This window comes from Alexandromys fortis, unplaced genomic scaffold (genome assembly GCF_014885135.2).
Source record: "Alexandromys fortis isolate MF-2015 unplaced genomic scaffold, M_Fortis_MF-2015_v1.1 scaffold_57, whole genome shotgun sequence".
NCBI lineage: Eukaryota > Metazoa > Chordata > Mammalia > Rodentia > Cricetidae > Alexandromys > Alexandromys fortis.
The window spans coordinates 1,554,230-1,577,823 of NW_026067941.1; the positions used below are offsets into that span (position 1 = coordinate 1,554,230).

At 41.0% G+C, this 23,594-nt stretch overlaps 1 protein-coding gene across 1 annotated transcript in view; it reads right to left on the reverse strand.

Annotated features, from left to right (window-relative positions):
• The window catches only part of Chchd3 (coiled-coil-helix-coiled-coil-helix domain containing 3), a 268,002-nt gene that overhangs the window by 235,792 nt on the left and 8,616 nt on the right, over positions 1-23,594 (reverse strand). Inside the window, exon 2 of the mRNA XM_050148075.1 lies at positions 18,172-18,259. Within this exon, the coding sequence (XP_050004032.1) occupies positions 18,172-18,259 (88 nt within the window). The remainder of the gene's footprint in view (positions 1-18,171; positions 18,260-23,594) is intronic.

Here is a 23,594-nt window from a genome sequence, read left to right on the forward strand (position 1 = left end):
ATAAGCATCAAAGCAATACAGGGGCTGAAGCCCACTGCCTGATCTCACTAGAAATCACAAAACTCAACACTCAAAGAAAATACTTAAATAACTGTTCTACTAGCTTGTTTGCTAATAGAAATTAAAATGTCCTCCATTAATGATTTTAACCGCATGTGTTCTTGAAACAATGTCATTTCAGTCCCCTGTTGGGAATACCAGCCTAAAGAGACCAGTATTGTTACAGACAATCCCTATTGAATAAATGCTCGTTTTCCAGATTTTATAAGTTCCCCGATAAGAGTGCAGGGGGGGAAAGTTAACAGATGGAGAAAGCAGTCATCAAAACTGAAGTCAACAGAAAAAAGTACTGGAAGAATAAAAAGACTGTATATTTTCAGTTACTACAATGAAGTATATACACAGGTATTCACAAGAGCTGTATTTAGCACACAGGTCTGGAGGTTCAAGGGCACAGTACCATCCACTAACTCAACTAAGGTAAGGACCTCATGGTGGGAACACATACAAGACACAGATCCAAAACATCAGAAAGTCAGAGCCAGCTTGAAAAGGGCCAGGCTTGTTCTTCTGTAACAATGTGCTCCCAAGAACAGCCACAGTCCATGATAATTCCTTCAATTCCTTCCATGGCAACACCCTCAATGATACAACTACTTCCCACCAGACTCCAACCCTTAAAGATTCTACTCTCTTCCCCCAACACCACAGTAGAGATAAAGCCTTCATGCAACATGTTAACCAAATGGTTCACAACCCTCTCTGGATCATGGCAAGTGCAATCCAGTTTAAAGGCTGAATTTAAACTATATTGAGGACATCATATAGCAGTTCATCTTCTATACCCTCATAGGAAACAACAAAAAAAATTTACAACAAAAGCTGAAGCCACCAGGCTTTGCAAACTATTTGCAGTAAGTAGAAAAAGACGGTTGCATGCTGGTAATAATTACAAAGAGAACAAATGAGGATATGGTTAGAGCAGAAGACGGGTCTACAAAATATATGTCCACCTTGAGATTTTTACAGAGCAATTTTGGACAGGGGAATCCAGGGATGATTACTGGAGACACACATGGTCTTCCCCCTCCTCCCTAGAATGACATGAATAGGGAAAAATCGCAATGACACCAAGTCTTTAGCTCTTACCCAATAAGCACCCGGAAAGCAAGGCCACACTCTCCTTGTATGCTACAGAGTGCGGGGAGTACAGCAGCCTGTCAAGTAGTGAATAAGTAAAAGTGCAGGATGGATTGATCCTTCACCCTAAAGCTTCCTGCCAAAGCCGATCTGAGTTACTCTGGAAATACAGGTGAGGCAGACAGGAAACAGAATTAAGAAATAACAATTCTCAAACTAGGAGAAGAAATGCTTTCAAGTGTTTGCTTCCTATCTAACTGACAAAAGAAGGAGTAGAGGTGGATTTTAGAACAGAAGCAAGCACAGACACTTATGCTGTTGCACCTGACAACTGAGAAGAGGTCCTGACTCACTGAGAGGAGGATGCACCAGTAAAACAAATCTTTTTCAGTTCACCTGTGTGCTGCAAGCCAGCCAAGGTTGCATTTTTTGGCATTCTGATTTCAGAGTCTGTCTCTGCCCTATCTGCCAGTCATCAGGGATGGAGAAGGGAAACTCCCATGATCCCCAGTCACCCTCATTAAAACAAATTGCCTGAGAGGAGCTAGAATACAGAAGGCGAAAAGGAATAAAGTACCAAACCCCAATTTCACCATTTTACCTTTAGGGGACAGCGAGGCAAAGAACTGAGGAAAGTCTTAAGAAACACAAATAATTGAAAAGTGTAGGGTTAGCAATTTTAAATCAAAGTGAATTTTAATGTTTACCCTCAAGAATCAAACAGCATAGGTATGCCTTAACTATTCTTTTTCTAATGAGACATGATATGCTTAGCATTAAGTATTCGGTTTTACCCTTGATCTGGTTTTTATAAAGTGAATAACATGTGCCAAGTCCAGTAGGGGGCATAAACATTCTAACATGTCATTTCTTAACCTGAAAATGAAGAGGGATAATAAATGTATCTTTATTTTGGAGTGAATCTTTTAAGTCTAGAAGCTGCCAATAGCATTTTTCTACTGGCCAAGTTATTCTAAGCATCATATACAAATTGGAAGAAAAAATACATCGATTTTAAAATAACTGATCTTTAAAAATGAATGTGTACCTCCTCCATTGCTGGTGGCAATGCAGACTTGTACAGCCACTTTGGAAATCAATATGGAGCTATCTCAGAAAATTGGGAATCGATCTACCTCAAGACCCAGCTATACCACTCCTGGGTATACCCAAAGGACATTCCATCATGCCACAAGGACACTTGCTCAACTGTGTTCATAGCAGCTCTCTTCATAATAGCCAGAAACTGAAAACAAACTAAAAGTCCTTCAACAGAAGAATGGACAAAGACAATGTGGTACATTTACACAGTGGAGTGAGTATTATTACTCGGCTGTCAAAAAATATAATGTCATGAGATTTGCAGGCAAATGGGTGGAACTGAAAAAAAATCATCCCGAGTTAGGTAACCCAGACCCAGAAAGACAAACATGGTATGCATTCACTCATAAGTGGATATTATCTGTAAAGGAGAACCACGCTACAATCCACAGACCCAAAGAGGCTAAGAAACAGGAAGAGCTCAAGAGGGACGCCTGGATCTCCCTGGGAAGGGGAAATAGAACAGACATGATGGGCAGATCAGGTAGGGGAGGAGAGAGAGATGGAGTACTGGAGGAGACAACTGGAACTGGAGCCACTGCAGCAACAAGCTAGAAACCTAGTGCACTGTAAACTCCCAGGAATCGACTCCTAGCAATGGGGGATATGAGGCCTGAACTGGCTATCTCCTGTAATCAGGCAAGACTTCCAGTGGAGGGGTTCGGACACCAACCCAGTCAGATAACCTTCGGCCTCTAAACCGTCCTCCTACAAGATGTGCTGGGTAAAGGTGGTGCAGAATTATGGGAGTAGCCAATCAATGATTGGTTCAGCTTGAGATCCATGCCATGAGACGTTACCCATCCCTGACACTGCCTGGAGGGCCAGGACCCAGAGGCTGGACAGCCTAGAGACCTAGGATAGAACCACACACGGCAGTGCCCCCCCCCCCAAAAAAAGGGTGAAAAAAGTCAATGAAATGATCTCTAATGATATTCTGCTACATTCATAGATTGGTGCGTAGCCCAACTGTCATCAGAGAGGCTTCACCCAGTAACTGATGGAAACAGATGCAGCCAAACATTAGGCAGAACTCAGGGAATCCTGCTGAAGATGGGGAGGAAGGAAGGATTGCAGGAGCAAGACGGGACAAGGACACCACAAGAAATCCCACAGAATCATCTAACCTGGGCTCATAGGAGCTCACAGAGACTGAACCAACAACCAGGCAGGCTGCAAGGGACTGACCTAGGCCCTCTACATATATGCTACAGTGTATAGCTTGGTCTTCTTGTAGGACCCCTAATAGTGGGAGCAGGGGCTGTCTTCTGATGCTTTTGCCTGCTTTTGGGACTCTATTCCTCATACTGGGTTGCCTCATTACTACAAGAAGAGGTCCCTAGTCTTCCTGCAACTTGATATTTCATATTTGGATGAAATCCATGGGAGGCCTGCTCTTTTCTGGAGAGAAATGGAGAGGAGTGGATAGAGAGGCAGAGGAAAAGGAGGGGACTGAGAAAAGAGGAGGGAAGGAAAGCCCCGGTCAGGATATAATAATAATAATGATGATGATGATGATAATAAATTTTAAATGTATGTGTGCACTTTGATTCTATGTATCTATTTAATTTTTTAATTATAAAATTGGGCATATATATCACACATTTGTATGTAGAAAGTATAAATATAAAGAACATATAAGTGAAGATAAAAATATATTTCAGATGAAGGCAAACTTTTAAAATCCTCACTTAATAAAGGTTCATAGATATGTATTATAAAGTGGATACTGTAAGTATAAGTGACTCTAATAATAAATATACATAGATGAAAACTCAGCCATTCATTTAAAAAAATGTAGCTGTGTTATCAGGACTCAATGAAGAAACAGTTCTTCTACCTAGACAGATGTAAAAAAGCACAGAGCTGACAGCCCACCCCACCACGTGGTCTGGAGTAACAATATATTCAAGAAAATGGCTCACTGATCATCCAGTAAGGCAGAAGCATTTCCATCAGCGGTCAGATAGCACGCTCCGGTGTTCCAGGCATTAGATCAGCCTTAAGGGTCTGGACTGCTCTACTTTACAGAAACAAAATCCACTGTGATTCGAGACTGGCTGAACACAATGCCCAAGCTCCTCACAGCAACACATGGCCCTACCTGTACTCACCATTCAACACACAGAAATCTGGGCTCTCCTTGAAAACTGACCTGACGGTGTGAAAGTAGCTCTGCAAATGTACAAAGTCCCTCTGCCTACATGTGGAACAGGTGAAAGGCGGTAGCTAATACTCCTGAAGTAAACAGAACATACTACTTAGAAAATGTAGAAACAAATAACAAAAGACAACCAAAATTTACAAATTAATAAATCAAACCAGTACAATTCCTCCCTTTCCAGGTCACATGCACCAGTCCAGAGGAAAACAACTCAGGTTTTCATGCTTCTGTGAGTACTCAGCTGTTAAGACATTGATTTTAAGTTCTCTGTGATGAGCAGGGCATCTTTGGTAACAGATATATACACCTCCATTTGTGTGTATGCACATGTCTATACCCAAATGCTGGACTCCAACGATGGCATTTCAAGCCCTTTCACAAGGTACAGAGAAAATGTGAGCAAAGAGGGAACTAAGCTTAACTGTAAAGTATGAGAAAACACCATACTTTGTTACGTCATTTGTTACATTTGTTATTAAAAAGAGAAATGGCTGGATCTCTGTGAGTTCAAGGCCAGCCTGGTCTACAAAGCAAGTTCCAGGGCTGCCAGGACTGTTACACAGAGAAACCCTGTCCAAAAACAAAAAAAACAAAAAACAAAGGGAGAAAAAAAAGGAAATGGTATTTACGTTGTCATTACCCAACAAATCCATTATAACCCTAGAGAATTATCCTAACATTGTTTCAGCTTTTCTTCTTTGGAGAAATGCATCCTGAGTCCGTTTATCCAATGTTGATTAGGCTACAATTAGCAGTGGCCCATCTCATTTGGACATAACACATATAACGAGGAACAGAGCCAAACATTCAAGCTCAGACACGTCAGAACCTCAATATACCTCTCCATGCTCCTTCCTCCCAAGAAGTGTGCTTGGTGAATAAGGCCTTAACTAGTATCTCTGAGAAACCCTTAGGTCACACACAAGGGGGCCAAGGGATCTGAGACAACTGAGAGAATGCTCCACAAAATACCAGTCCATGCTTCCATTTATGCAGTAAGTCTTCTCACATAGGCCTGGAAAGAGCCACTGACTCAGGCCCAGGACAAAGACTGAGCAAAACTCATCTGCTTGCAGTGTAAACTGGGAGAATCCAAACATAATACACTGACCATTACAGTCAGATCTACAGAGAGAAATACCCACTCCACTAACACTACATCAGGGTCAAATAGATGATATCAGCTGCCCAAGACATTAATCTGAAGCCTAATTTTCATGAGAGTTTGTAATCATATAATAAAGAAAACTCTCCCCCCCTCCCCCGTGTGTGTGTGTGTGTGTGTGTGTGTGTGTGTGTGTGTGTGAAAATGGCAAACATCCTGAAGGATCACTCGGGTGATAAAGTATCAGGAAATAACTGCTTTATTTATTTGATATGAATACATTCACAATTTCTTGTAGATAGATTGCATGATGAATACCCTTCCACTATGATCTTTGTTCATTTTTCAAAAAGACTAAATGCATGAGTGAGCAAACCAGCATAGGTGCTCCTGCTTTGCCATCAAAAAAGAAACTATTAGTCCCTACAATGTGGGGGGAAAGCAGGAAAATCACATTAAACAGCTGACCTGAGGACATGTGTTTTATTAACCATAGCTTCATTGATGCTGCCATATGAAATACTTGTAAAGTGCCTGCTAATGAGAAGACCCGATCAACTATCTAAAAAATGATACCTGCTGCTTATGCTGAAGGTGACACGGAGATTCCTATTGCCAACACTACTGTCTCTGTAAAATAACATCAACACTTGAAAAATAAAAATACACTGCTCAAATATGCCCAACAATGCCACTCTGCTAGTACTAAAAACATTGTTTACTACAGCTCACCTATGACAAAAAATAAGTCAATGCAAGGACTCAACAGACATTCCCTGGCATCTTGGGAGGTTTGGCAATGGCCCAAAGCTCATGCTATTAGGTCTAGGCTAATTCTTTTTAATAAGACACTTGGATTTCTTGCCTAGTGCACATAAGATCTTAGGCTCAACCTCCAACCCTGTAAAATAATAGCAAACACCATAATAACAATGTCTACTTTGAAGAAGCTGGGGTAGTTAATTAGGACTTCCATTCATTCTTCCCACTGGCATGGTTTTTGAACACCATCTGCTTTGGTCACAGGAAAACCTGAGTCAAGTATGTACTCTGCCTGCACCAGGAGCTTCATGTTCAAAAAAAATACTAGCACAGGCATAAATTAGTAGAAAGGACTGAATGCCCAAAGATCATGCAAAATACCTGTGTTGGTTAGTTTTATACCAACTTAATACAAGAAAATGCCCCCACCAGACTGATCTGTGGGCAAGCCTGTGAGGTATTTTGAGTCATGATTTATATGAAAAAGCACATCCTATTATTGGTGTATTTTCCTAGATAGGTGTCATAAGTGGTATAAAAAAGCAAGCTGCACAGGCCACAGAGAGCAAGCCAGTAAGCAGCACTCCTCAGTGGTCTCTGCATCACTCCCTACCTCCAGGTTCTTGCCTTGCATTCCTGGAAGCTGGACTACAAGCTATAAAATAAAATAAACCCTTTCCTCCCAAGGTATTTTTGGTCATGGTTTTTTAATCACAGCCATAGGATTCCTAAGGCATAAGACAACAGCATAACCATGAATTTAGAAGGCAAACAGAATCAAGAAACATACCAATAAAGCAACCTTCATGTTCTTGTCCCCCTCCGTGTCTGTCTGTCTCTACCCCTCTCTGGGTCTGAAGATGTGCGGATGGCAGCACGGCCTACAGGAGGGATGCACACTCCTTAGCTTTACTGCAGACTGAATGCACTCCTCGTAACCTCCTCTCCCACTAAGCATCTGCATTTCAAAAACCCGTTATTAGCTGCAATTCCCAAAAGTTACCAACCCCTTTATGATTCCAACCATTGCTCCCCCAGTTCTTCATCCTCTAAGGCTCCTCTTGCTCACCTCCATCCTCTACCACCAAAACCAACTTATCTGACTTCAAACTCCTATTCATCCTTGAACACCGAAAGACAACATCACCATCTCTTTCATGAAATCTATACTCTACCTTCCGCAGGAAGGCAGTCCTTGATTCAGTGTTTCTCCATTATGATTCACACTGCAGCGTTCTGCTCTACTCATCTCTAAAGCCCAGCACTTATTACCACAGTATCTGGCACAGCCAGGACTAAATAAATGTTGGCTGGAACAAGGTACAGGAAACCAGCGAAAGGTAAAGAGGTAGGAAGAAGAAAGCCGTTCACTTTGACAAGGGTCAACCTAGAGCTGGTAAAGGGTGGCAGGGAAGCTGTAGCCCTGGTTCCTGTACTAGCACGGGGGAAAGAGCCGCCTATTGATCTCCTGCTGTATTTCAACAACTGCACGTTATCTCATTTGGTCTCTATGACAACCATGTGAAGATGGCATTAGTCTCTCCATTTTACCCTGGAGGAAAATGAGACAACCTGCCTAAGATCACACAACTATTAAGACTATTAAGTGGCAAAGGCTCTCTGAACACTAAACCCACGCCACACTCCTCTATTCTGAGGTGATTCCACTACTGCCGTTTGTTTCCCATTTGAAGGTTTGGACTCCTTTCCTCAGAGGTCCTACTGACACAATCTCATTTCATGACAACCGGAAACCTTTGCGCCTGGGCCTATTTAGCCTGAAAGTACATCAGAAAAGATGCTGTAGGTCTGAGTACCAGTGCCAGGAGGTCTCTGACAGTTCAGTGTCGCCAGACTGGAAAGAACAGAAGAGCTTTCAATCAAAATATAATATGACCTCAAAAAGTTTCAGTCAAAGTCCTAAAAACCCTAGTGAGTAATTAAACAGTAGTTTTTAAAATTCCATTTTTAAAAGTTTTCCTTTACCATTATCACAAAAAGATGAATAAAGCTATTAAACAAAGGCTACATCAGTGGAGAAATCATGTTTAGGACAGGAAAAAATAATTAGAGAAAGTAAGTTATTATGTATAATGCTTATCAGGCTTCATAAAAGTATTTTTAATTATATACTGTTTTTCTTTATTAAAAAACTAATAAAGTATGCCAAAGGTCAAAGAATAGAGGACTTCCCATACTTTTATAATAATCAAGCTAAAATGTTTCTGAAATAGAATTATTAAAGCAACACTTTTAGCAAAGTCTTTAAAACGTATCACAAATGCAGCTTATGGCTTCAATCCCATGGGAGTTACAGAGAAGTCAACATGGTCCATAAAACAAAATATACTCAGTGTTCATATTGTTCTACAGAATTACACAAAAGCTGCTGGGCAGGCTCACTTGCTTCCATGGATGGAAGACTGCAAGGAGTGGTACTACTATCACCATGACAGCAAGGAGTGGTACTACCATCACCATGGCTTTAAGAAGAGGTACTACCTTCTCCATGGCTTTAAGAAGGAGTACTACCATCACCATGGCTGCAAGGAGTGGTACTACCATCACCATGGCTGCAAGCATGCACACAGAGTCCAGCCAAGTTCCACAGAGAATATGCTCAGGGCTGTTGAAAACAGTCCACTAAAACTTTAATGCTATTTTGTTAAACAATTTGCTGAAAGCTGGACCTGGCCATGTATATCTATAATCCCAATACTTGGGAGACTGAGGCAGGAAAATTAGGAGTTCAGGGTGAGCCACAGCTACACAGGATGTTTGAAGCTAGCAAGGGCTACATGAAATTAAATAAACAAAAAGTAAATTTGTATAAATCATCCGACAAGATAACTTGTCAGCACCTATACCTAACTGGCAATATGACAAAACAATGAAAATGTTTTAGGAAGTTGCTAAAATAAAATTCTGCTTTAATACTTTTGATTTAATTCAAAATAATCCTGAATACAATAATTGATTTCTGTATTCTATCCGGACTATCCTCAGGTCAATACTGAAAAACAACAGGCTACAGCAATCAACATTTTATCCTATTTTTAAAGTCATTACATAGCCATTACATCAACAGCAAGACTACTCACACCTGATAAATTAAATGTACCTACCAAAACAAAACCGTGGATGAAACCAATCTGCTGCAGTACAGCATGTGGCAGGGAGACACGATGGGAACAGTGGTGAAAGCCCTTGTGCGTTAAACCAAACCCTTAGAGTTTTAGTTTATTTCTTTATTTGGCATTTAGATGTTTATGTGTTCAAATACACAGGAAGGTCAGTCTGACTAGCTTCTGTGTACCGGCTTGAGCAGGCAAAAGGCAGCCTTCCTTCTGGCTGCGCCTCAGGGCACCAGAAGTCCAAGGCCTCAGTGGTCAAGGCCAGGGGTTTCAGGAAAGGGCAGAGATTGGAAGAATTACGAACACTGCGTCAGAAACTGAGGTAAAGCTCCACACAAAGGTATGGTATAAGGAAACTTAAATCTAAAGGGTCCCAAAGTTTCAACAGAAAGTGTGGACCTGGTCCCAACAAAGAAGACAGCCAAAGCTACTGAACTCTATCTAGGCCAAACACACTAACCTAATCAAAGACACAATCCCAGCAGCAAAGCAGCTATGAAGATGAAAAGTAGACTGTAAATCCGCTGAGGGCTTAGAACCCAAAAAAAAACACCACCCTGACCCAGCCCCTTCTGAACTTTGGCAAATCTGTGCTAATGAGTATCTCCTTTCCTAACTGAACCAATGGCGAGGAGTGAGACAGAATCGCCACACCAAGCTCCATTCCTGCCATTCCCCTTTGGATCTGCACAGCTGAGACTGGAAGAATATGTGTATCATCCCAAGCACAGGGAAGATCCTCACATCCATCCCCACTAGAACCAATTCAAAGGAAAGGCCCCTTTCCTCCTTGACCTAGGTAACACAGGTACTTACACATCAGGCTGCACTCTCTGGCTTGTTTCAGTTCCGTTCATTCTACAAACTGCTACTGAACACCTGGCACTGCGGTCCCTGTAGCTGAGAAAACAGATGATGAGCAGCAAACAGTCACTGCTCTCAAAGGCTTATAACAAGCAGGAGGTAAGGACACACGCCGGTGTGCAACTGTAATGAAAATGAAGTAAATATGACAGGGGAAGTAAAATGTGTGAACCAAAAGGAAATGTTTTAAAAACTATGGGTAAGGGGCAAGAGAGATGGCTGAGTGGTTAAAAGCACTGACTGCTCTTCCAGAGGACCTAGGTTTAATTCCCAGCACCCACATGACAACTGTTCCCAGCTCACAACTATCTCTAACTCCATTCCAGTGGAACCAGAACCCCCACAAAGACATACATGCACACAACAAAACATTAATGCATGAAAAACAAAAATAATTAACTCATTAAAATGAAATAAAAATCCTGTTTAAGCAGTCCACACTGGCAAGATGAGAAACATGCCAACCCTCTAAGACTTCTATGCCTGTTAGTGTAAGCACAGGCTCATTAGGTCCGTGTTTACCTACAGTAAACACAGTTCTGCAGCTGCTACTCAGCATAGCAAAGAGACTGTCAACACCGAAGCCAAGGAGACCCAGAAGTCAGTGCCCTCAAGGAGGGCCTGAGAGAACAGAGAAAAGGGAGCTGTGGTCACTGATGGAGTCAGGTAAAAAAACGATTAGGGGATTGTATGTGAGTTCCTACACAGGAAACGTTCAACAGGGCACTGTGGGGCCAAAGCAGACCCAGGCTACCAGCCAGGGATCACCCACAGGGTGATTTCCGGGAAGAAAGCTAAAACAGTGTATAGAAGTCCTCCTGATAAACATGCGTAGAAAGGAAAGTGGGGTGGGACAGGGCTACCCAGTTGGGAAATAGAGACAGAAAAGAATAACACAGTCCATGTCCTCAAAAGGACAAGTTCAGGGACACTCAGGACTTCGATTCTAGTTACACACAAAAAAGTTAGGCATGACAAAAGAGGGTCTGGGAGATGACAGAGGAAACTAACACAGGCAACAGATTATTGCAGGACCATGGTGACTGAAAGAGATTTAGATGTCCTCCCAAGAGGAAGGCGGAGCCTCCCATATCTTCAATCAAGGTATAATTGGTCTTATTGTAATGAAAGATTACTGGGGCTATGGACTGAGAAATATAAGGCTGGAAGGCAGGGACCCCAAGCACAAGATGGTCTGAGCAATGACTATGGTCCTACCAGGGCAGAGATGCCATGAGGAAAACCATACAACTCCAGAGAACTTCTAACGAAATGTGGAGGAGGAAGGCAGGGTGTCCCCATGATAGTGATGATGGCACACAGCAAAGTACACCTAGAGTAAGAGCAACAACACGCCCAGTGTGACAAAGGACGGAAATGCTACCACCAGCATGAGTGCAGTTTGCCTTCCAGAGACTATGTACTTCACTACCACACAAAACAACAGTAACCAATGTGCTACCGACGCTTCCCTGCAGCCAAGTAATTGCAAGCTCTACTCATCTGCTGCTGGTTAACTAGAGCACATATATCAATTATCCGCTCACTCAGGGGAACCAGGAAATTGTCTCAAGCACATCACAGCCACTCCTTGGAAAAGTTTGACAATTTTTTCTATCCACTAGGTTCCCAAGGCCTTGCAAGGCCCTCCAGTACAGTGATAACTGTCAACAAAGTATCAAGAAGCCCCAGGGGTAGACAGGTTTAAAAAGAACTTTCAAACACTTAATGTTCCCACAAGGTCCAATACAGGAGTAATAGATGAACCAGAGGAACAGGAGAGGGGAACAGGAAGAAATAAAATGCTGTGTCAGGCCTTACTTCCTAAAATGTTTTGTAAAAAGAAAAACATCATCATTAACAACAATAACCTATTATTTGGCTGACAGCTGGAAAGTCAATGGATTGATTCTGAATATCTCCACAAGCAATAGGAAAATGCACATTTGAAGCTCTCTTGGGGAAGAGTTTAAGAGATCTGGGCTATCCCAATGAAGCCCTATAAAATCTGTCTAATCCCAAGAACAGCAATAAGATTGCTAATTAGACATTTATTTTACAACTGGCATATAAAATTTAAGTCAAAAATAGTATTTCTATATATTGGCATGTCTTTATTTTCTGTACTCCATTGGAGTAGTTTATATAGACAATGTCTTGCATTTTATAAATCTTGACACAGGATTACAAATTTCTAACTTACAGTTTTTGCCTTTAATAATAACCATGATTTATTTGGTTGTTTTACCCATAGTTCTGAGAAAATACAATACAGTCTTAAAATCACTTTCAAGTTAGTATCCAAAAATCTACTGTAACAAAAATAGGGTGTTCTGTTAAAATAGCTTCTTCTTTGGTCCTAGTCTTGATGCGTAGACGAAGGGCAAGCAGCAGTTTGGCATCCTCCTGCTCTAATCCTCACATGCAGGAACCTCGAGGGCCACTGCTGCTTCTCAGCAAGCAAGCCAGCCAGACCACCCATAAGCACATCCGTGTGGTAAATTACAGCGGTGGTCACTAGGTAGTCACCCCAAAAATTTCCTAAACAGCAACAGAGCCAGCATTTAATCCACTAACAGGAAGTCATTAGGCAGAACTGGCTAATGGCAGGGACTACTGCACAGTGCGACTTGGGGATAGTCCAGAACGTGTAAGCTTTTTCTCTATAGCGCCTTCCCTCTGGCGCTGCACCTGTCGTGTGTGACCCTCGTGCACTATGCCCAGACTGCCCTAAAACATAAACTTTCTACCAGGAATTGGTTGTTACACAAAAAAGCCTAAGTCCTTCTTGAAAAGATTTTAAACTTTTGTTGGTTTCTTAAAAGAAGATGTAAGGCCAGGAGTACTGAATCAGATGACACCAAGTAAAGTGATCCAGATGAGATGGTAAGGGCTGAGCCATGAATCTCCACTGCCCAGCCATGCAACCTTATCATCAAGTTACCATAAAATGGCTTCCCTTCCCAATCTGGTTTCAACTCATCCTTTCCCTGCGCTGCCAAGAAACACTTGTCTCAGTTATTGTTCTTCTGCTGTGAAGAAACACCACAACTGAGGCGACTGATACAAGGAAGCTCTTAATTGGGGGTTTGCTTACCGTTTCAGAGGGTTAACCCATGACCATCACTGCCAGGAGCATGGCAGCAGCAGGCAGGCAAGCATGGCACCGGGCAGTAGCTGAGAGCTCACATCTGATCCGCAAGTCGCAGGCAGTGAAAACAAGCGAGACTGGAAACCTCAAAGCCCACTCCAGTGACACACCTCCTCCTACAAGGGGTTCCACTCTCAAACACATGAGCCTATGGGGGCCACTTTCATTAAAACCATCACACCATCTTAACATCTCACTTCACGGGCTCAAAACTCATCTGCTAGAGCCTACAGTGCCACACGACCTCACACAGCTGAGAACATTTTATTTTTTCTTGTTCCTTACAGTGCCAAATAAGGATAAATAAAAAATGCTTAAAAATTTTTTCACTTAAAAGGAAAATGGTCTTATTTTGTGCAATGGCAGAATATACGTATTCTTACCGCGCAGATTTGTTAAATGTAAAAATATCAATGAAAAAAAATCAGCACTTTATTTTTAACCATAAAAATGTTATTAACATCTGGTTGTACATGAAGGAAGAAGCAACTAATGCAATTTTCTAGTCTTGTATCCTAAAATTAGATGGAACTTCTCAGTAGCTGCTGGGACCTCAGAGGATAAGATGAAACTCTTTAACGTCTGGTTAAGCCCCAGGAAATCTTATCAGAATTGATCTGGTCTATGCACTGACTCTACAGGGAGTATAAGCCACATTAACACCCCTCAGATCCCTTTCTCAAGGTCTGCCTCAAGCCCACATCCCTTCACAGCAAGCCAAGCTTCTGGCCCGCTTCTTTCATTTCCTAAAGTGCCTTCCAGACTTCTGTACACACTCCACCTCACTTACATATTGGTTCCTTTACTCAAAAATACTGCACAACACCTTCCTGCTAAATGTGACTTGACCAGACTGTTCTTTGAGTCCAAGATCACTGCCATGCCGATACCTGTTCACAGAAGAAGCTAACCACGAGCTTTCTTCATCATTCATTAAACATGGACTGTTACAGATCATCTTTCAGGAGCAGGATGTGCTCATGAGAAATTAAATTTAATGCTTTGGAAACGCCAGGCAAATTATCCATTACAGTAATGCAAAAGATTAGGATACTGGCATCCACAAAGTTTCACATGTGTCCGAAGGAGATCTAAGACACCGCACCTTCTTCACTCAGACGTGAAAAAAAAACGGTCGAAGGAATAAGCAGGACTTGTTGACTTTGAGCTCTCCCTACAGTGCTGTGTCTAGATGAGCCTTAAAGAGCTGTTTAAAAATAACCAGAAGGGCCAGATTCTGGGAGAAAAATACATACAACATATAGATGAATCTGTTTCCCTAAATTGGCTGCTTAGTTTGGGCTGTGCTATTTCCTGCTCAAATTGGTTTCCTGCAATTTGTTAAGGCTGCCAAATACTTAGTGATCTCAGCAATACGCTTAACACAAATCGGCAAATCTTTCCTATTTTTCACAATGACAAGAAATTTACAGAGAAACTTGCACAGTGAAGATAATAATAAGAATGAGCTCATTTGTCTCCCCCACCCGGATTTATCATTTTCATCAGGTTCCCAGTGGCTTAGGAAACCAATAAACAGCCTCCTAATACCATTTCCTGTTTGATTTTCTCATATTGATCTGGAGACAGTTTCTTAGGGTCGAACATGAGCGGTCTGACCTCACCACAGGCCAGCAAAACTAAAGGATCAAGATGAAGGGGGTAAAGGCCAATAGCCAGCATTGATTTTTAAAATCAAAAGATGCAAGATGTTTAAAAAAAAAAAAAAAGGTAAGTATGGAGCTGCACACAATGCCATCCCCTCTGTCCACCTAAGAAAAAACTAGCTGGTATAAAAGCAAGTCAACATAGTTGCGATAATGGAGCAAAGGAGCCCAGGCAGAAAGGACACGGTTAAGTTCTTTAGAGTGCATTCATTCATTAAAGTGGACCTGCAATCTGCTGTGTGTCACAAAGTATATTATTTTTCCCAAACAGCTTTACATGCAAATACTTATTGCAACAAGTCATTGATCTGGTTCAAGGCTTCTCAAAAAAAAAAAAAAAAAAAAGTTACAATAAAGTTTAAAAAGAAAAAAAACCTTACTTTTGTAGAGCATAAATTATATTCTCCAAACTGTATGTGTTTGTGTGCATGTCTGTGTGTGTACATATACATATGAGGAAGCTTAGTTCTTTTATTCAGAAATCCTCTGGTTCTCAGGCCATCAAATACACTGCTCTATATTCATGTAAGTGATAGCCTAGGGATAGTATTAATAAGTCCTGGAAGAAAAAAAGCATTTTAATAAATATTAAAAATTCAGCTCACATTTATATATAATTTACTTGACACTGAAAAGGCAGAAAAAGCTGGTGACGTTTCCATCAATACTTTTGTAGACTTGAAAAATGATTTCATAGCACATCTGAATTATGAATCATAAGAACTCTATTACTGTATACTGGCTAAAACCCCAAAGAGAGAAACTTGGAAGAGAACATAAGTTTTGAGATTAGAACTTCTAACAGCATATTTTTTAAATTTTAAGAACCAATGTTTGCTAATTTACACAATCATGGTCTGTTTTCTTTTTTGGTTTTTCAATGCAGGGTTTCTCTGTAGCTTTGTAACCTGTCCTAGAACTTGCTCTGTAGACCAGGCTGGCCTGGAACTCACAGAGATCCACCTGCCTCTGCCTCCCGAATGATGGGATTAAAGGCATGTACCACCACCACCCGGTCTAACCGTTTTCTTATCACTTCAAAATATTGTACTAATGCTAGTAGCTCTTCTTTTGGCTTAAAAGGAAGGAAACCACATCATAGCCTTCTAGGTCTTTCTATCACAGAGCCAGAGACGTGATCTGACTGCTCCAAGTATGAAGAAGAGTCTCCAGCACCACACCTGCTGCGAAGCTGTGTCCAAAGCTGCTGTAAGGATACTACACCTCGGGCTGGAGAGATGGCCCAGTGGTTAAGAGCACTGATTGTTCTTCCAGAGGACCTGAGTTCAATTCCCAGCAACCACATGGTGGCTCACAGCCATCTGTAATGAGATCTGGCGCCCTCTGGCCTGCAGGCATATCAAAGAGCCTGGAGGCAGACTTTCTATACATAATAAATAAATAAAATCTTTAAAAAAAAAAAAAAAAGGATACTACACCTCCACAGAATGTCCCCAGAGTTTCATTACTGACAGTCCTAGGAGGCGTGATGTGGAAGGAACAGAGTGAGTGTCACAAGCCACCAGCACACACAGAGCCACACAGCCTCAGTCACATCATTAGAGCACCTGATACATGCCCAGCTCTGGAGAGGCCTAGGCTAGACCCACACAGCCGAGCTTCCTGCAGGCTAGTCAAAGGTAAGGAGCAGCTACTCTTCAGTGAGAACTAATCTGACCACTAACTCACAAGGTGATAGTCTAAGTCTTCAGTGCCCAGGATGGTCACAGCTGAGCATGAACAATGTCTGCAGTCATGTCAAACCTGGAATAGGAACAGACAGATTCCTCAAGAAAGTCAAGCTTATCACGCCATCCATGCCTGGCTCTGCAGGTCATAGTGATGTTTTACTCTTTTGGCTTTTGGGGGGACCTGCCAACCAGCTCCCAAATAAATCACACATGGAGATTTACCTTAGTTATGAATTGCAGCTCCAGTTGAGGGTTTGGTTATCTACCCTATCCTGGAAAAGATGGGGTGAAGCAGCAGGTTTGTAGAAGAATAAATGGAATTTACGGGCTATGTTAAGTTAGATATATGCTTACCTTTATCTGTGTTAATTAAGCATAAGACTGTTCAACACTCCTACTAAACAAGAGGCTTTGAAAGACAAAAACTGTTCCTGATTAAGCCTGGTATCAGAAGCTCAAGTTACATTTGCAAACTTAATGGTCAGTTTGAGGGTCACAACTGCCCCACCACCACCAGTGGCAAGGACCCAACGGCTCATCTTTCTCACTTTTACAACCTGCAGCCAAAAAAGCCCCTTTCAAATAAACAAAAACTCTTGGTCCAAACTGTTCTTCTTGTCATTTCACAACCAATGGCATGTCCAGTCACCATCTGGGCGGTATCAAGAACAGAGCGGGAAAGGGCTAGGGATGCAGTCCAGGGGGAGAGCACCTACCTACCTTCCGAACATAAGCTGGGTTCTGTCTCCAGAGGAGAAAAGAGAGAGGAGCCGGCCACGCAGCAGGTTCTTGGTAATTATTTGTTACATGAGCACTAAGGTGGAGCTAGAGGAAGGTGAGGGAAGAGGAAAAGTACTGGATCTCTTTAGTTCCTTCTCATCCAAGAAGACCTATGCATGATGAGGCTTAAAGCAACAAACTAACAAACTAAATCTTTTGTAGAAGCTTAAAAATTACTAGAAAACAAAAATATTAGGGATATTTAATAATTCAGAAGCAATGAGTATTTTTTAATTTCAGGAGTTCTTTTCCCCCTAAGGATTTTCTTTAAAAAAAATAATAATAATAAGTATTTACTAAATATTTACTCCTCAATCTCTAATATTCCTACTATTGAACTAGTTCACACAAAAGGTGTGAAATGGCATTGATGAAGCTTAGCAGAGGGTCTAGGAGTTGGATAAGCAAAATGAAAGTTCACAAAGTGCACCTAACAGCAGAGCCAAACACTTTAGAAGAAACCCTTGATACTGATTCCTAACATTCACCGTAAAATGCTGAACATCCAAACGCCAAAAGACAAAGGGCAGCTGCCTACTGAGTAGTCACCTTTCCCTACTGAGGGTTTTTTTTTTTTTAATGAGAATCCCTAAAATAAAAATGTCACCATACCTGAAGCACCATAAACACTGGAATACCGCTGAGACTTAGAGCCAGACGGAGAGGACTCCTTCATCCGGTCGATGACATTTTCTGAAAGCTGCAAAAGAAACATCTGAATGATGAGACAGAAACAAAAGACAATACAATAACATCCAAGTAATCCCACATCTGCATCATCCTGCATAATGAATGGCCTACTCAATTAGACTCACGCAAACCACTGCAGAACTGTTTTGAAATACAAGTCACACCCACAGCACTGCTCCCCTATTTCTTCTCATGCACTAAGTGCCCACTGCAAATAACAGTTCTTGATTTGTGGGGTGCACCAAGTTATAATCCTGGGGTAAATATCAACCACCAAAACTCCTTCAGTATTTATTCAGTAAATATTGACCAAATGCACATGTATGTATTAACTGACCTCAGCTCACTCCTTCCTTTCTCTCTCTCTCTCTCTCTCTCTCTCTCTCTCTCTCTCTCTCTCTGTCTCTCTCTCTCTCTCTCTCTCTCTCGCTTCCTTTCCTTCCAACCTTTCTCCCTCCTAAGACTAAGGGCACACAATTGCTTTCAACAGCTTTGATTAGGCACAAACTCTGCATCAAGAATAGGCTAGACTTAGAGGATTCATAACCACCAAGCTGCTGGGATAGAGACAAAGCACTTAAGAATGCCATGAAAGGAGCGAGCGACCCGACGGCAGCAGCTGTAATGGAAGTCTACAGAAACACAATGGTCTGTGCAGCCAGCTGGACTGTAGGGATGCCGCTCGGGGAGAGAAGGCGAACAGAACTCAGGAAGAGAAAGTGACAGGGCAAAGAAACCACATTAAGTGTGGATCCGAAATGGGGTTGCCACCACTAGACCTCTAAGTGGAGAAACCAAGTAGGTTGCAGGCCAGAGGCTCTGGGGACCACTCCAGCACACAGATTTGAGTCCTAGTCCCATGGTCATTACACTGTCCTTTTGTGTTTTCTTCACTGTGCTCACCAATGTCTGACACTTGGTGCTTCCTGTCTACCTTTCCCACTACAGAAGACGATGACAGAAGAGCAAAGGTTCTGATGTCCCATCACTATATCCCCAGACTCAATAGCCCTGGGAAACACAGTGGTTAAACAGCTAACGACCACTGTAAGTGAACGGATGAATGAGCATAGAGAAAGAGGAGCTACAGAAAAAAGTGGGTTTTAAAACTTTTAGTAAACACACTTTGAACGTAGCAAACTAAGTTTCAGGGGGCAATAGGCACTGACTATTTTAGCGGGGTAATGACATAATCAGTTTACACTTACAGTGTAGACAACAGATTGATGCAGGGTAAAACAGAAGAAGGACCCCTGGAGGAGACTAAAGGACCAATTAAGAAGCTATTAAGCATATGTCCACACAAAGCCTTGCACAGAATGTGCACAGAGGCATTATTCATAACTGCAAGAGTGGAAACAAACAAATGGCTATTTACTGGTGAACAGATAAACAACGCATTAGATATCCACAGAACAGAATAATACAGTTCAGTAATAAAGAGGAATGAAGCTACAACATGTACAAACCCAAACTCATAAAGTTAAATGGAAATGGCCAAATAACAAAGATCATACACTACAAAATTGCTTCTTTTTGAGATGGGTATCTCACTATGTAGCCCAGGTTAGCCTCAAACCTCCGGCATCCACCTCCCAAGTGCTGGAATTACAGCTGTAGGCCATCACATTTGGCCGTGTTGAGTCTATTTATCTGAAACACCCAGAAAAGACAATTTTATAAGTAGAGCATCAATAAACGAAGTTAGCTAGGGCAGAGATGGGAGTATGGATTAATTGTAAAAGAACTCAAGGCCTTGCTCCAATTATGAAAATGTCACTTTAACATGGTGGTTATTTTAAGAACTACTGAACTCCACACCACTAAATGCCTATATAAAGAAGCTGGAAAAATCCCACACTAGTGAATTAACTGAACATTTGAAAACTTTAGAACAAAAAGAAGCAAACGCACCCAAAAGAACTAGAGGGTAGAAAATAATCAAACTGAGGGCTAAAATCAACAAAATAGAAACAAAGAAAACAATACAAAGAATCAATGAGACAGAGTTGGTTCTTCAAGAAAAATCAACAAAATAGACAAATCTTTATCCAAACTAACCAAAAGGCAGAGAGAATATCCAAATTAAAAAAAAATCAGAAATGAAAAGGGGGCATAACAACAGACACGAGGATCCAGAGAATCATCAGGTCATATTTCAAAAACCTGTACTCCACATAATTGGAAAACTTAAAGGAAATGGAAAACTTTCTGGATAAATATCACTTACCAAAATTAAATCAAGAACAGATAAGCAGGGCTGGAGAGATGGCTCAGAGGTTAAGAGCATTGTCTGCTCTTCCAAAGGTCCTGAGTTCAATTCCCAGCAACCACATGGTGGCTCACAGCCATCTGTGGTGAGGTCTGGTGCCCTCTTCTGGCCTTTGAGCATACACACAGACAGAATATTGTATACATAATAAATAAATATTAAACCAAAAAAAAAGAACAGATAAGCGTTTCAGCTCAGAATTCTACAAGACTTTCAAAGAAAAAATAATACCAATACTCCTCAAATTGTTCTGCACAATAGAAACAGAAGGAACATTGCCAAACTCTTTTTATGAGGCTACAATTACCCTGACACCCAAACCACATAAAGACATTACTAAGAAAAAGAATTATAGACCAATCTCACTCATGAACAGTGATGCAAAGATACTAAATAAAATACTGGCAAATTGAATCCAAGAACACATTAGAACAATCATCCACCATAATCAAATAAATCAGCTTCATTCCAGAGATGCAAGGATAGTTAAATATACAAAAATCTGTCAACGTAATCCACCATATAAACAAACTAAAAAATAAAACCACATGGTCATCTTATTAGATGCTGAAAAAGCTTTCAACAAAATACAACATTCCTTCATGATAAAGGTCTTGGAGAGAGCAGGGATACAAGGAACATACCTAAACATAATAAAGGCAATATACAGCAAATCAACAGCCAACATCAAACTAAATGGAGAAAAACTCACAGTGATCCCACTGAAATTAGGAACAAGACAAGGCTGTCCACTCTCTCCATAGCTATTCAATATAGTTCTTGGGTCCTAGCTAAAGCAATAAGACAACAAAAGGAGATCAAGGGGATACAAATCAGAAAAAAAGAAGTCAAAGTGTCACTATTTGCTGATGATAGTTTACATAAGCGACCCCAAAAATTCTACCAAGGAACTTCTACAGCTCACACACACTTTTAGTATCGTAGCAGGATACAAGATTAACTCAAAAAAAAAAAAAATCAGTAACCCTTCGATACACAGATGATAAATGGGCCAAGAAAGGTATCAGAGAAACATCACCCTTCACAATAGCCACAAATAGCAGAAGATACCTCGGAGTAACTCTAACCAAGTGGAAGACGTGTATAATAAGAACTTTAAATCTTTGAAGAAAGAAATTGAAAAAGACACCAAAAAGTGGAAAGATCTCCCATGCTCTTGAGTAGGTAAAATTAACATTATAAAAGTGGCAATCTTACCAAATGCAATCTACAGATTCAATGAAATGCTCATCAAAATCCCAGCAAAATTCTTCACAGACCTTGAAAGAATGGTACTCAACTTCATATGGAAAAGCAAAAAAAAACAAATATCCAAAACAATCCTGTACAATAAAAGAACTTCTGGAGGCATCACAATCCCTGACTTCAAACTCTACTACAGAGCTACAGTACTGAAAACAGCCTGGTATTGGCATAAACAGACAGGAGGACTAATGGAACCGAATCAAAGACCTGGATATCAATCCAGACATTTTCGAACACCTGATATTTTACAAAGAAACAAAAAATATCAAGTGGAAAAAAGAAAGCATATTTAACAAGTGGTGTTGGCATAACTGGATATCATCATGTAGAAGAATGAAAATAGATCCATATCTATCACCACACACAAAACTCAAGTCCAAATGGATCAAAGACCTCAACATAAAGCCAGCCACACTGAACCTTATAGAAGAGAGTGGGAAGTACACTTGAACGCATTGGCACAGGAGACCACTTCCTAAACCCAGTAGCACAGACACTAAGAGAAACAATTAATAAATGGGACCTCCTGAAACTGAAAAGCTTCTGTAAAGCAAAGGACACGGTCAACAAGACAAAACGACAGCCTACAGAAAGGAAAGATCTTCACCAACCCCACATCAGACAGAGGAATGATTTCCAAAATATACAAAGAACACAAGAAATCAAACAATCCAATAAAAAATGGAGCACAGACCTAAACAGAAAACTCTCAACAGAGGAATCTAAAATGGCTGAAAGATACTTAAGGAATACTCCACATCCTTAGTCATCAGAGAAATGCAAATCAAAAGACTCTGAGATTCCATCTTACACCTGTAAGATTGGCCAAGATCAACAACACTGATGACAATTTATGCTGGAGAGGTTGTGGGGAAAAGGGAACACTTCTGCAATGCTGGTGGGAATGCAAGCTGGTACAGCCCCTTTGGATATCAATGTTGCGATTTCTCAGAAAATTAGGAAACAACCTTCCTCAAGACCCAGCAATACCACTTTTGCTCAACCGTGCCACAAGGACATGTGCTCAACTATGTTCATAACAGCATTATTTTTCATAACCAGAATCTGGAAACAACCTAAATGCCCCTTGACTGAAGAATGGATAAAGAAAATGTGGTGCATTTATACAATGGAGAAAAAAAAAAAAAAACATCTTAAAATTTGCAGGCAAATGGATAGAGCTAGAAAACATCATTTTGAGTGAGGTAACCCAAACCCAGAAAAACAATTATTATATTTACTCACTCATAAGTGGTTTTTAAACATAAAGCAAAGAAAAACAGCCTACAAATCACAATTCCAGAGAACCTAGACAACAATGAGGACCTTAAGAAGACATATATGGATCTACTCTATATGGGAAGTAGAAAAAGACAAGATCTCCTGAGTAAATTGGGAGCATGGGGACCTTGGGAGAGGGTTGAAAAGGAAGGGAGAGGCAGGGAGGGGAGCAGAACAAAGTGTAGAGCTCAATAAAAATCAATTAAAAAAAAAAGAACTATTGACCTGTCTAGTTAATGCAAGTACATTTGGAGGCATATAAATTACTCTACAGCCAAGTTGTGGGGTGGAGGGCTATTTTGGTAATACAGTAGCTAACACATTCAAAAGATACTTAGGATCTTGCATGGTAGCACATGCCTGTAATCCCAGCACCAAGGAGGCAGATAAATGAGGAACAAGAGTTCAGGGTCAGTCTGAATCATATGAAAAGACTGTCTCAAAAACAATGCATGTCTACAAGGCATTTAGGATTCAAAATTGCTAAGGCAGACTTCGTGCTAACTTCTCGTCATCTCTACCCTAG